Genomic DNA, 13,105 nt, shown 5'->3' on the forward strand with positions numbered 1-13,105 from the left:
CAGGCAAATTGGGTACTAAATTGGATTCTCTGGAGAAAAACATTTCAAAAACAGCTGGTTTGGAAAAGAATCTTTATGTGTGTATGAACTGTAGAGTAATTTTAAGACGTAATTTGGATGTAGAGAAAGGTTTAGTGAATGGAGCTATGGGAAGAGTTGTGGGTTTTATTAATTACCAGAAAAAAGTTGGAATTGAATGTTTAAAAATAAAATTTGATCAGATACAAGAGGTTAAAGACATTTGTCGTTGTTCAGTTCGTTTCTTGCTTGTGAAAGACTTATATGTGCGTAGGAAGCAGTTTCCGTTTTCTCTAGCATATGCTGTAACTATTCACAAATCTCAAGGATTAACTGTTGACAGTGCTTTTGTAAACATTGGATCTACTGTGTTTAAAGAAGGTATGGCATATGTTGCTTTGTCACGCGTGAAAAAATTATCTGGGTTATTCAGGATAGACTTTGATGATTCAAAAGTAAGTGCTGATGCAAACTGTGTAAAGGAGTATAATAGATTAAGAAGGAGCTATGCTCCTCATTTAGGTCAGTATCCTGTGTTTGAAAAACGTGTTTGTCGGAAAAGGAGATTTGAGAATATCTAATGAGGATGTATAGAAGAGAAAACAAAAAGAGAGTAATGAGACTGCAAGCAAAAAGAAAAAGGACAGTGTGGAAGAGGTTGTTGGTTGTCATTTTGAAAATAGCTCTGGTGTCAACTGCTACGCAAATGTAGTGCTGAATGTTGTATTTTATCTTGATTTTTTGCAAGAGCAGATAATACTAAATCATGAAAAAAGATTCTGTTCTTTGCTGAGTCTCCTCTATGAGAAGCTGAGTAATGATAAAACTAAAATAGAAAGTGCTTCTGATGTTAGAAATCTTTTAGATGTATGTTCAGGAAGTACACAGTTTAGTCAAAATGTCCAGCAAGATGCACAAGAATTCTTAATATATATGCTGATGGTACTTGAAGATGAAGGAGTAGAAGTAGAAAACTTATTTGGTATCTCTTATAGATGGGAACATTGCTGTGAAAACTGTATGAACACATGCAGTAGTAATGTTGATTTTGAAAGGTTCATATATTTACCATTACCACAAAGTAAATCAGTGACTTTTAGTAAATTAGTTAAAGATGCCAATCATAACATGGAATGTTCTGAATGTAAATCTGACATGTTTTCCACGTTATTTTTACAGAAATGCGGTCAGTATGTTATTTTAATGATGCAACGTTGTAGAGCTGATGGTTCTAAATTGGATACTTTAATAAAGAAGTTTATAGGACAACAATTATCAATTTCTGGCAAAACTTTTGTTACAGTTGCAATAATTTTTCATGAAGGACCTACTGTAACTTCGGGACATTACACAGTTTATCTTAAATGTGAAAAAGGCTGGACATTGTGTAATGATTCCCAATTGATTTTCAAACAACGTTTGCCTTATGATTTACCCAATTCTTACTTAATTTTTCTGAAACCTAAATTTAAAAAAATAAAAACTGCATCTGAAGAAAGCATTTTTTGAAATTTTAAAGGATTATAATTGAAGATATCACTTAAAAAGGATTTTAAAATTACTATTTGGACTAAAGGAAAAGTAATAAAAGGATTTTGAAATTACTATTTGGCCTAAAGGAAAAGTAATAAAAACAATTGTGGACTTTTTTGATAGATATATGTGCTTTTGCAACAAGGTTTAAAGACAGAATATCTAAAAAAAATGTATTCATCTAGAAAGGTATTTGTAATATATATGTAATATTTGTAACAAGGTATATTTTAGTGTGGATAGTTTTGGGGCTTTTTTAAACAATCTTTCTGATTGTTTTTTTTTTGCCCGCTGTTAAATGATGAATAAAATTGTTTTCACTATTTTAAGTGAAAATTAAAAAATTCTGAAAACAGCAAAAAAAGGGCAAAAAATTGCTTTGTAAAATATGTAAAAACATGTACTGCTTTATAAAATGTATGATTGAATATTAATATTTTCTCTTTTTTTTCACAACTTGAAAGAAAAATTAAAAAATGAAATTCTGTTTCCTTGCAAATTATTAAAAATGTTTATCAAAATAAGTTTTTTTAAAAATAAGATAACTAAAAAATATTTGTATTTCTTAATCCTTCCTTTTCATTATTCCTTTTCTTCACCTCTTTGTTCATTAAAATAAAAATAAATTTTTTTTTTAAAAAAACTCTGCGCGCACCCCAAAAAAAAAGTTTAAAAAAAAAATCCCCCAAAAATATTTTTGGGTTTAGTTTTTAGGTGGCTCTGAAAAGAGCCCTTGAGTTAATGTAGGGAAACGGGAAGAGAAAAACGAAAAAAAGAAAAAACATCTATGGCCTAGAGCAATGATGCGCATCAAATTTTCGTTGAAGGAGATCAAGACTGGTCTCCCCCACAGAAATAAGACTACCTCAATCAGTGCACCGTGTAGACAACCTCGCCAAACAAGGTGGTCCAACAAGAGGTGTAGAAAAAGGTGAAGGCACCATCGCAGTAGAAGTGCTAGCCTGAGCTGCCGAAGATGTGCTCGGCTGAGCTGCTGCAGATGTCGTCGGCTGAGCAGGTGGAGGGTTTGCTCCAGAAGCTCGACGAAAAGTCACTGGATGCATTTTGTCAACATGCCTCAACATAGTGTGAATTAATCAGTGATGTCATGAGTGATGTCACTGACCATGTCATGAGTGATGTAATATGTGACGTCATCAGCAGTGGATTGCGGGCGCGCGAGTTATAGTTAGCTGAACTAACTATAACGGGGGAATTTCATTGGTTTTTTACGAGTAAAATGACCAGCTAACTATAACATGTGTGAAACCTATGGTTTTTTCAGTGAATTTGCAAGGTTTTTTAAATGCTAATTCCTAACTATAACGTGTGTGAAACCTATGGTTTTTTCAGTGAATTTGCAAGGTTTTTTAAATGCTAATTCCTAACTATAACCTGTGTGAAACCTATGGTTTTTTCAGTGTATATATATATATATATATATATATATATATATATATATATATATATATATATATATATATATATATATATACACACACATACATACACATATACACACATACATATATACACACACATATACACACACACACATACACAATGTAAACATATACACACATACATAAATGCAGATATATAAACACATAAGGAGGCAGGGAACTCTGGACTGTTCCCAAGTTTAGGTGGAGCCTTTTGTCATTTTTATAGCAAAATGTTTGAGCATAGGATTAGCAAGTGCTGAAAAATGGCAAAGGCCTTTTACCATTCCAGGCCACTGTAAAAATACCAAAAGGCTTTGTCACTCCCTTGCTTGGCATGGATGGCACTGTGCTAATCCTAGGCTTAAAAACGCTGCTAGAGAAACAGACATTTGAAGTGAGCAGATTCAGAGGGTCGGTGGTGATATAGGGTGCTTCATATACAGGAGCTTCCCCTTCACTTAAAAGTTGGAAACTACCCAGAGTTCCCCACTTGTTTTTTTGCCTACTTTATGCAGCACTCGGTAGCGTCTTCCCAGCTTGGGTAGCAGCCAAAAAGCACGCCAAACACTGAGCTTAGTACTACACGTCTTTATTCTGCTGCATGTAACTGTGAACCAACATTATAAAACAAGCTTTCATGGCATTGCGCTCGGACACCTACGTCACAGGAGCCAAAAGAGTTCCATTCTAAAATAATCGCTAGAAACTACATCTCTCCCTCTGTTAAATAAAACATTTACACACACACACACACATCACATATCTTGAATGAACCTTCTGAGTGCTTTAATCACTCAGCCTGATCTTGTTACTGGAAGCTGTCATCTTCACTATCAGATCTTCGAAGACTGAGAAGAAGTAACAACAGTCACTGGGTTCTTAGGTTCAGTCTATCTTTCACCATCTGAATTAGAAGACTGGTGAATCAAAACACGAAAGTAAGAAGAGACTCTGGTAACAGACTTCCCAGGATGTTGGGCAGGCACCATATGTCCTTTGGTGGACACAACGTGGAGAGGTGTAGCATCATATGGAGCATCAGATTTTCTCCTTTGCAGTTGGAGGGCGATCACTAGATCTCCTGTCTTAAATTCAATGATCTTTGTATGTCGCCTCTTGCAAGCACAGGCTTTCATCTTTTCTTTATTAACCAAGTCCTTCATTTGAGTTGTATTAACACCACCTTCTCGTTTGTTGGTTCATTGAGGTAACTTGGTAGTCATTGCTCTCCCGAACATCAAAGTCACAGGACTTTCACTCCTGGTCGAATGAGGTGTTGAACTTGTAGGGTGGAATTCAACACATTTTGCAAATAGAGGGTCACAAAAGCTGCATGCTGTACTGCTTTCTTTAGCGTACTCATAAACCGCTCAACAGGACCATTGGCATGCAGCCATAAAGGTATACTTTTCTAATATTTTATGTTCGGATGCTCCAGAAAATCCTTGAATTCTCTACTGTTGAACAGCAGGCCATTAGAATACTTCAAAATGGCAGGAACTTCCCATTTTGCAAAAATGCCATCAAGTCTCTCAATGACTCGCCAATGAGGCGAGGATATGAGATCCTCCATTAATGAAAAATCGAGAGTACTCATCCACAATTACCAACAAATTATGTCCATTGTCGAGTGGACCAAAGAAATGGATGGCTATTCTCTCCCATTCATGCTTAGGGAGTTCTGACATGGTAACAGAATGTTAAGTAATGTTCATAGAGAGGCAGTTACATAGAAGACAGGCCTGGAGATTCTTTTCAACCCTCTCATCTAAATATGAAAACCCGACTATCTCAGATAGCTCTCTTAGTAGCAACAGTACCATTATGTCCTTCCTGAGCCACTTCAATTATCTCGGTCTTAAACTCTCCGGAATTAGGATTCTCGACCCTCGCAGTATAACTCCTTCCTGAGTTAGACAGTTCATCTTTAATTTTTAATTATATCTCTCAACTTCAGCATGTCACTATCATGGCTCATGGCAGTGATGATCTGGACTAACGATATGGCAGCTGGCGTATTTGACTTTACAGTGAAACTGATGTAGGTTTCAGTCGTCTTGGATAGAGTACCTTGACCTTGTACAGGCGTTCTGGAAAAGTAGTCAGTGTTTTGATCCTACAATGGTGTAATCAAACTCTTGTAATCAAGAGTACCCACCGCTTAATTCAAAGAAGCATCTTGGCTTTTGGATTGCAAAAGATAGTCAAGAAGGCATGATGATCAGTTACCAGCGTAAAAAGCTTTCCATACAGGAATACATGGAAATGTTCACAAGTCCATACCACGGCCAAACTTTCTCTCTCGGGAGGAGAGTAAGCCTGTTCCGTTTGGGCCAAACTTCTACTGGCATATGCCACAATATGCCCTCAAGAGTGGGGTGTCTGCTGTGCCTTACCAGGATACCGTCTAACCCAACAAGTATAGCGTCAACAACAACATCTGTGTGAAGCTTTGGAGTTAAATAGGCCATTTCAGTAGCCGTTTCAATGGCTTGTTTGATTTTCTTGAAACTTCTCACATTCCTGGGACCACTTGAATGAAACATTTTTCTTTGCCAACTCTCGTAAGGGAGCGCTTATGGTCGCAAAGTCTCATATGTATCTTGCATAGTAACTGGTCATGCCAAGAAATGAACGTATCATAGAAACATGGGGGGGGGGTGGTAAACCAGCATTAGTCAGAGCTTGTACTTTAGCAGGATCAGGTGTCATACCCCATCAGAAAAGATAAGGCCAAAGGACTGCAATTTAGTCTTGTGGAACCCGCACTTGTAAGCGATATACTTGAGTGAGAGCTTTAGCATGCTCCTTTAGTGTAGCTCTGAAAATCAATATGAAATCGCTATAATTGAATGCATTCACACCCACCGGCTGTATGACACGCCAAATGACATCTTGGAAAAGTTCTGCACCCGATGACACACCAAAACTGAGCCTTTTATATCGAAACAGAACTATGTGTGTAGAAAAGTTTGTAATATTCCTGCAATCTTCTTCGAGTTCCATCTGATGTTAACCTTTAATTAAATTAAGGTGAGAGAAAACCCTGGCACAATTTAGTTGCGTTACGTCAGCAATATTTTGCACTTGGATGTTGTTCTCATTCAATTGCCTTGTTTGCTTGGCACATATCAACACATATGCGTACAGCTCCTTCAGTGTACTTTTTGGCCACTGCCACTATGGGAGAAACCATGGCGTCAGACCAGTTTAACGCTCAATTAAGCCATGTTTAAGTAATGATTCAAGTTCTTTTTTGAACAGCTTCTTGTAAATGAAAAGCAACTCGTCTATGTTTCTGAGCAACAGGATGGACAGTCATTAATGATTAACTTTAATTCCAAAGTCTTCAGCATTCCCAAACTGTGGCACAATGAAGGAAATTGAAGGAAATTGACTTACTATTTTGTGGTAAGCATTCTGGTCATAATTCGCAGAAATCAGTTCCAAATCAGCAGCGGTGCTGAAACTGAGCATAGAGGTACTTGCTGCTGTACCTAGAAGCACATGGATGGATGCTTGCACCTTCGTTTTCTTGCGTTTCAATGTTGATAAAAATGAACCTTGACTTTTTATGGGCGTTGATGCTGCCAAGTGTACACTTCGGCTTTCGATGGTGTAAGTTGAGGTAATGGAGACAATTCATGATACTTCTCTTCAGGCATAATATTTATCGATGCGCCACTGTCGATGATGAAAGGTATCGAACAGTCATTTATTTCTGTTATTTTTAGGCAATGTTCGTATGACTTTGGTATGTCAACTTTTCTTTGACTGACATTTTTCCTCGCATGCGGCCAGTCTGACATGCGCTTTTTTCAATACCATGGTGCAACATTCTTCTTCACTTTCATTTGATACGGAGGCAGATCAGAGGTTTGATGAAGATTTAGAGGACAATCTACTTCGTTCAGTGTTAATTCGCCTCAATTTATGTCGCAGGTTGACCATGTGGGGATGCGTCGAACGTTGCCTCTGGAATGCTCGTGGCGGCCATTTTGTCGTTGTGCCGTGATGCACTTGCTTTTTCCTTCGCTTTACAAACTGTCAGAAAATGGTTCTCTTCCCCTCAGTCTTTACATAGCTGTCCAATGGTGGGATATTTGCCTTCATGTGTAAACGAAAATCCACATTTAAAACAGAACTTTTATTTACTTGAAAACAGCACTATGTGTCCTTCAGTCTTTTGCTTACTTTTTATGCTCATGCCCGATTTACTTGGGGGGGGACCTCCGGACCCCACGTCTGTGGCTTGTCTTTCAGCACGCTCCTAAGCTCAGTGACAGCCATCAACACTGGCTCCAGACTCATTTTCTCTCAGCATTTGTCGTCTGAATGAATCTGACAAGCATCCATCAATAACTCGCATAGCTTCCTCATCATTAAATTCATTGAAGGTACAGTCTCTGAGCGTATCAAGCCTCTCCACAAATTCATCAATGGCTTCACCAACTTTCTGATGTTCTCGACTGAAAATGTATCTTACGTAGTCAACATTTGGCACTGGATTGAACTTTAAATTTAGAGGTTTTTTTTTTATCTGACAAGTACTTCCTTTTTAAGTTCACAGCATTTTCTTTATGACTTTTTTCACACAATCGCCAGCAAGATTTTTTGGATACTTGATAATCTTTTGGTTATCAGTCTCTTCAAGTGCATCCATGAAATCATCAAATGTCTATCTACACAGACTGTTGTCAATAGTTTGCTTTTTGGCATTATCAAAAGGTTGTGCTGGTTTCAGGAACGCAGCAGCATTGTAGACCAGTGTGGAACTTAATGACATTGCTGGCTGTTCCTTGTGACTTGGTGTTTGCAATTTGAGACATTGCAGTGCACTGGCCTCAGACTCATCTGTAATGAGAGCCAGGAATGAGACTTTCTTTGCAGCAATCTGAAAAAAGTAATTATTCAGAAAATCTTTCTTGGACCTTTGGTCTTCAAAAAACTGTGAAGTTGTTCTGAGCCTCACTCGGCAACATTGTAAGTGAGCCGCTTCGGGTATTGATGACTCCGTAAGCACAAACCCGAAAACTTCTCCTTGAGCCACCTTCACCTAGTGCGATAGAGTTAGACCTGGCATCGTTGGCGTAGGTTTCCCCTGTATTTTTGCCTTTGCCTCCTGTGTTTTTGCTGTGTGTTGGACTTCGTTTTTGCTGGTCTAGATGCTTTGGGCACTTTGTCACTGCTGTTCAGTGCCAAAGTGCAAATGCTCCCCTTGTAAATTATTGTTATGGATTGGCGATTCCACGATTGGCATATTTGACTCATTAGTCAGACCCTAGTACAGTGCACTGTGTGTGCCCAGGGCCAATAAGTCAAATGCTGCCAGTAGGCCTGCAGCACTGATTGTGCAACCCACATAAGCAGCCTGTAAATGTAACTCAGGCCTGCCATTGCAGTGCCTGTGTGCAGTCTAGTACTGCCATGTCGACTTGGCAAGTGCACCCACTCGCCAGGCCCTAACCTACCCTTTTCTTACATGTTAGTCACCCCTAAGGTAGGCCCAAGGTACCCCTGTGGGCAGGGTGCAGTGTATGTGAAAGGTAAGACATGCCTTTAGGTGCTTGGATTGTCCCGATAGTGAAATACTGCCAACAAAAAACAAATGCAGTTAAATTGGGAAATGCAGACTTTTACCGATGAAAAATCAAATAGTTAACGTGAGCGCTACTGATGTCGGGGTTTGACCAGAGACAAAAGCACTGAGAATATGTCTTTATGGTATGCACTATCTCAACCCAGTCACTCTCACGGCTTACAATCAGTCATCTTACTTCCCACCCACTCTCACAGTGCTCTCCTCAACTCTTCTCCCCGGCAAGTGCCTCCCAAATGCAGGCCCGCGCTCTTTCGCATCCGCATGATTCAAATACTGGTGGCACTTGAGCCTACCAAACCAGACTGCCGCCTTCCTCTTCCAGCAGGAAAACAAGATCATGAGCTTCAAGAATGTAGAAAGGACGCATGGTTAGGGAGGATTGCATAAATTGGGCTTAACAGAGCTGGCATCAGGGCTGAGAAGAAGGGCATGAAACGCAAAGAGGACGCGAGAGCCAGAGAAGCAGCACCTCCAAGCTAGAGAGGCAGCAGGCGGGTAAATGGGGGAGTGTAAGGAGCCAGCTGTAGGGTATTCGTTGGTGTCTGGAGACGCATTCAAATTAGCTGGTGGATCCATATTATTGGAATTATAAAGTTTTCAATGCTGGGCATTATAAACCATTTTCATGTGAAGTGCACAAAGACTACAGCTTCCACAATGCATCAGAGCGGCCTACCTCCTTCACCCAGGGGACCCCAGGGCCCAGCCAATATCCAAACTGAGGAAGAGCCCCCACCCCCTCCGAGCCATTAATGGCCCTGGGGACCCTATCCCCCAGGGCTGGTCTCCTACTATGTCCTGGGGTGCCTAACCCCAGGACAGTGTTTTCCCTGCTCGCACCACAAGGCCAAATCATTAATCAACACTGGGCTTACCTATTAAGCTATACTATAGTATGGCTCTGATGTTTTGACCAATCATTTAGGTCCAATCTGTCAAAAAAACTAGGAACACTGTGGAGAGGGAATGTTTATAACGTTTTGACACAGGGGTAGAATAAGTGAAGTTGCTTGTTTTTAAGGTGCTCTGATAATCTATAACTAGTAAAAGATTTGTAAATCACTCTGTAGCATTTCACATTGTTGGGTACTTTAATACAGTATTTGTGTTGTGGCTATTGAATGTAGTGATGCTAAGCAGGATTTCCAACTACGCATTACAAGTAAAAACACAATGCCGATTCCACATCACAGAGGTGCAATTAGCACATAGCTGCTCAGGACTGTTATCAAAAGTCTTCTTTTACCTAAAAATAAAAACAGGTTTTGTAGAGCCTTACCCTGTACTGAAAAGCAGCAGGACCAAGTTCTTTGAAACACTCATCGCCTTCATAGATGGAACGCAATGCTTCCAGTTCCATCTGAAAAACAGTATAATTACATTCAAAATGTAAAGTTAACAAAAATATAAATGCTTAGAACTGTAAAAATGTTAATAAAAAGAAGTCTGTGTTCGAGGTCCTGAAATGAAACCAAAATGTCAAAATAATGCAAAGGGAACAATTCTACTTTCCACAAGTGAAAGGATCAAACTTCCTGGTGGTAGTTGCACATAAAATGCATTCACTTCAGTACAACGTGTTCGGTACTAAAATAAACCAATAAAATAAGTGCGCCATTGTCTACAAAAGACTAGCCATTGCATTATTGTCTAAACTCTTTCAAGTCAATATGCAGTTCAGCCCAAGATAACCTTCTTCAACCCAACTGTGAGCACCAAAAATTCTACTCGCATGACTATCTTAGACTACAATTCATGTTGCCCCACTTTTAGGTCTCAGCTAGACTCCCATGCGCTGTCTCAAAGAGACATGTTTACAATTCCGTGGGCTTCACCCCAACCATAGGCTTACCATTTGTTCGCTCCTTCATCGCTCTCGTATTATTTTTAACTAGTACAATGCTATGGCTTGTGTTAGATCTCTACTGACTACAGCTTTTTTTTTTTTTTTTTTAAAGATTCCTATTGCCTTTCTAGTGGCCTTTTGCCCATCACTTGAAAGATGCTGCTCTTGGGAGTGCTCTAGTAATGGACGATGGCCTAAACTAAAATGCAGGTGGGAACAGGGGCACAGCAATGGAACAGAATGCCTGTGAAAGTCGAGCCTCGGCAGAATGGATGGACATTTATCATCTTTTATTTTCCCCAAAAGGTGACATTAGAACAGCTGCCCTAGGACCTTGCTGACAAACTAAACTCCCTCAAAACCACATTCTTTGGAGAGGGTATTTTACCTTTGTTTTTCATCAATGCTCAATTCTACCAAGACACACTTACTAATATTTGGCAAGAATAGACAATAAATAGACAAAACCTGTCTCACCAAAAAGAATATGGATGTATTCAAACCACAATATTCGCCCAATACCAATTCACTCAGATTGTCTAATGCTTATTTATACTGCGCGCATATCACCTGGGATGGAGGAGGGGGGGGGGGCAGGGTATACCATCGCCTGTAGTAAGGGGTGGAGGGGGACTGCCCTGTTTGGCATCTACTGAAGACCCAGGTTTTCAGTTTCTTGTGGAAATCTAAGATGGAGCTTGCAGATTTGAAGTGGTAGGGGAGGGCGTTGCACCAGCTATGCCTTGGCAAAAGTGGGTGAGAAAACTTGCCGTGCAGAGAAGCCTAGTAGGTGTGTGGAACTGGATATATTATATAAATTCACTGAAAAAAAACAAAAAGGTTAAAGTGGGATCACACTTTGTTAAAAAAACAACAAAAAACACTGTAATTCACTCATTAATTTAAGTATATATAACTTCGCCCTAACCATGTACAGGGATGCCATTTCAGGTGACATAAGTGAGGTCATAGACCATGTGATGAGTGCTGTAGTATGTGCGGTCATAAGCAGTGCATGGCGAGAGAGCAGGTACTACCACAAAATTACACAGGGGCACTGAGCCTGCAGTAGTACCAGAGCTCTATGAAAAAATCTTTTTCATTCGACACCGGGCATGTCCCTCTGGGATTCCACTCCCCACCCCAACGCCCCACAAAGACCAAGGTACTCCTACCCTGCCCTCTTATTCCTTATTTTTATTAGTTTCTATGACACAGGGACTGAGTCTCACAGTCATAAAATGGCAGCCACAACTTTCTCTTCATGGTGCAGCCAGACAATCACATTGCATGTTTTGACGGAATGGTACCGGGGAAGTACAGAGGAAGTAGAACTTCAGTCAATCAGATTGCGTATTTTGAACTTTAGTACACTTCGCTACGTATACATGCATTTTGAACCTTAATTTCTCAAAAACGAAGGAATGGATTTATACGAAATCACAAGAATCACACTTGCTGGGCAAAGATCTAGCTTTCTGCTAAATCTGGGGTAATTCGGCAGGCTACAAGCTTCAGTGCACGATGGCGTGCAGGCGCACAGCTGCTCCCCGCATACCCCCTCCCTTCTCGCCCAGCCATCTGCCTTTCCTGCTCCAGCCTTCAGCACCATGCCCCTCCCCCCGCTGCTTTAGCGCGTCATCGCAATCACTTTCAGAGTGCTCGCAATGACTTTCGCTTTTACGGCAGCACGGCGTTACTTTTACTGCCGCACGGCCAGTGCTTGTTACCTCTACCCATGTGTTCTCTTTTTCAATTCACCCTCTTATCCTCGCTTTTCTTCCACTTACTACTTTGCTCTTCTCCCTTTGTTCACTCTTCACTCCGATCCCCATTTTCTTTCTTCTTATGTTCCGTCTTATGTCTTCCTTCCCTCTCCCTCTTCTTATCACACCTCCCCACTCTATATTGTTTCTATTCTCCCACATTGTGCAATAATTTTCACCCCAAGGAGGGTGACCGTCACCCCTTTCAGTTCTCTTTTGTGATTGCTCTTAGAGCCTCCTCTGCCTGTCTCTCTTTCTCCTGTCACTTCTCTGCATTTCCGTCACCCCATCTCTCCCCGTTGCTCCTACTTCTACATGTATACTGGAGCATTTACCAAACCTTTCTGCAGCCAAAGCTGGGACCTTTCTTGACTAATGAAAAAAAACAATGATTCTGAAAGATTTTTCAAAGCAATATTCAATCCCCCGCAGCGTTGGCTTCCATCAGTACTGCAATTTGTCCAACATTCTTCTGGTATTCAGCCTCGCAAACAAACAGCGGGACGTGCTTGGTGCACAATGCATGCACCTATTTTCTGTTATCAGACCGATTTACAGGTCTACATTATTAAACTCAAGTAAATGAGATGGTGGAAGAAATGTTGCATTTCCTCTGAATCACTACAAGAAATTTTCCTATTTCCAGGTGGTAGCTGGCCTCGCTGTATTGTGCAATAATTTAGTAATGTCCTATTGAAATGTATTGGATCAAAAGAAGATTTTTGAGATGGGCAACAACAAATACATCTGGAAGACCATAATTCATAATTACGTTCTTTGTGAAAATAGATCCTTTCGCTCTGAAGTAGCGTTTGGTAGCATCCATGTACCCTAGTCAATAGTTCATTCACTCCAAGTTATTCACTGAGCGCAAGCCCTCTCTGCAGGTCCCCTC

At 40.2% G+C, this 13,105-nt stretch overlaps 1 protein-coding gene across 1 annotated transcript in view; it reads right to left on the reverse strand.

Moving 5' to 3' along the window:
- RWDD4 (RWD domain containing 4) overlaps positions 1-13,105 on the reverse strand; it is a 68,537-nt gene that overhangs the window by 38,245 nt on the left and 17,187 nt on the right. The window contains exon 3 of the mRNA XM_085641889.1: positions 9,878-9,958. Within this exon, the coding sequence (XP_085498015.1) occupies positions 9,878-9,958 (81 nt within the window). The remainder of the gene's footprint in view (positions 1-9,877; positions 9,959-13,105) is intronic.

The sequence above is a fragment of the Triturus cristatus genome, chromosome 2_2, assembly GCF_964204655.1.
Source record: "Triturus cristatus chromosome 2_2, aTriCri1.1, whole genome shotgun sequence".
NCBI classification, from domain to species: Eukaryota; Metazoa; Chordata; class Amphibia; order Caudata; family Salamandridae; genus Triturus; species Triturus cristatus.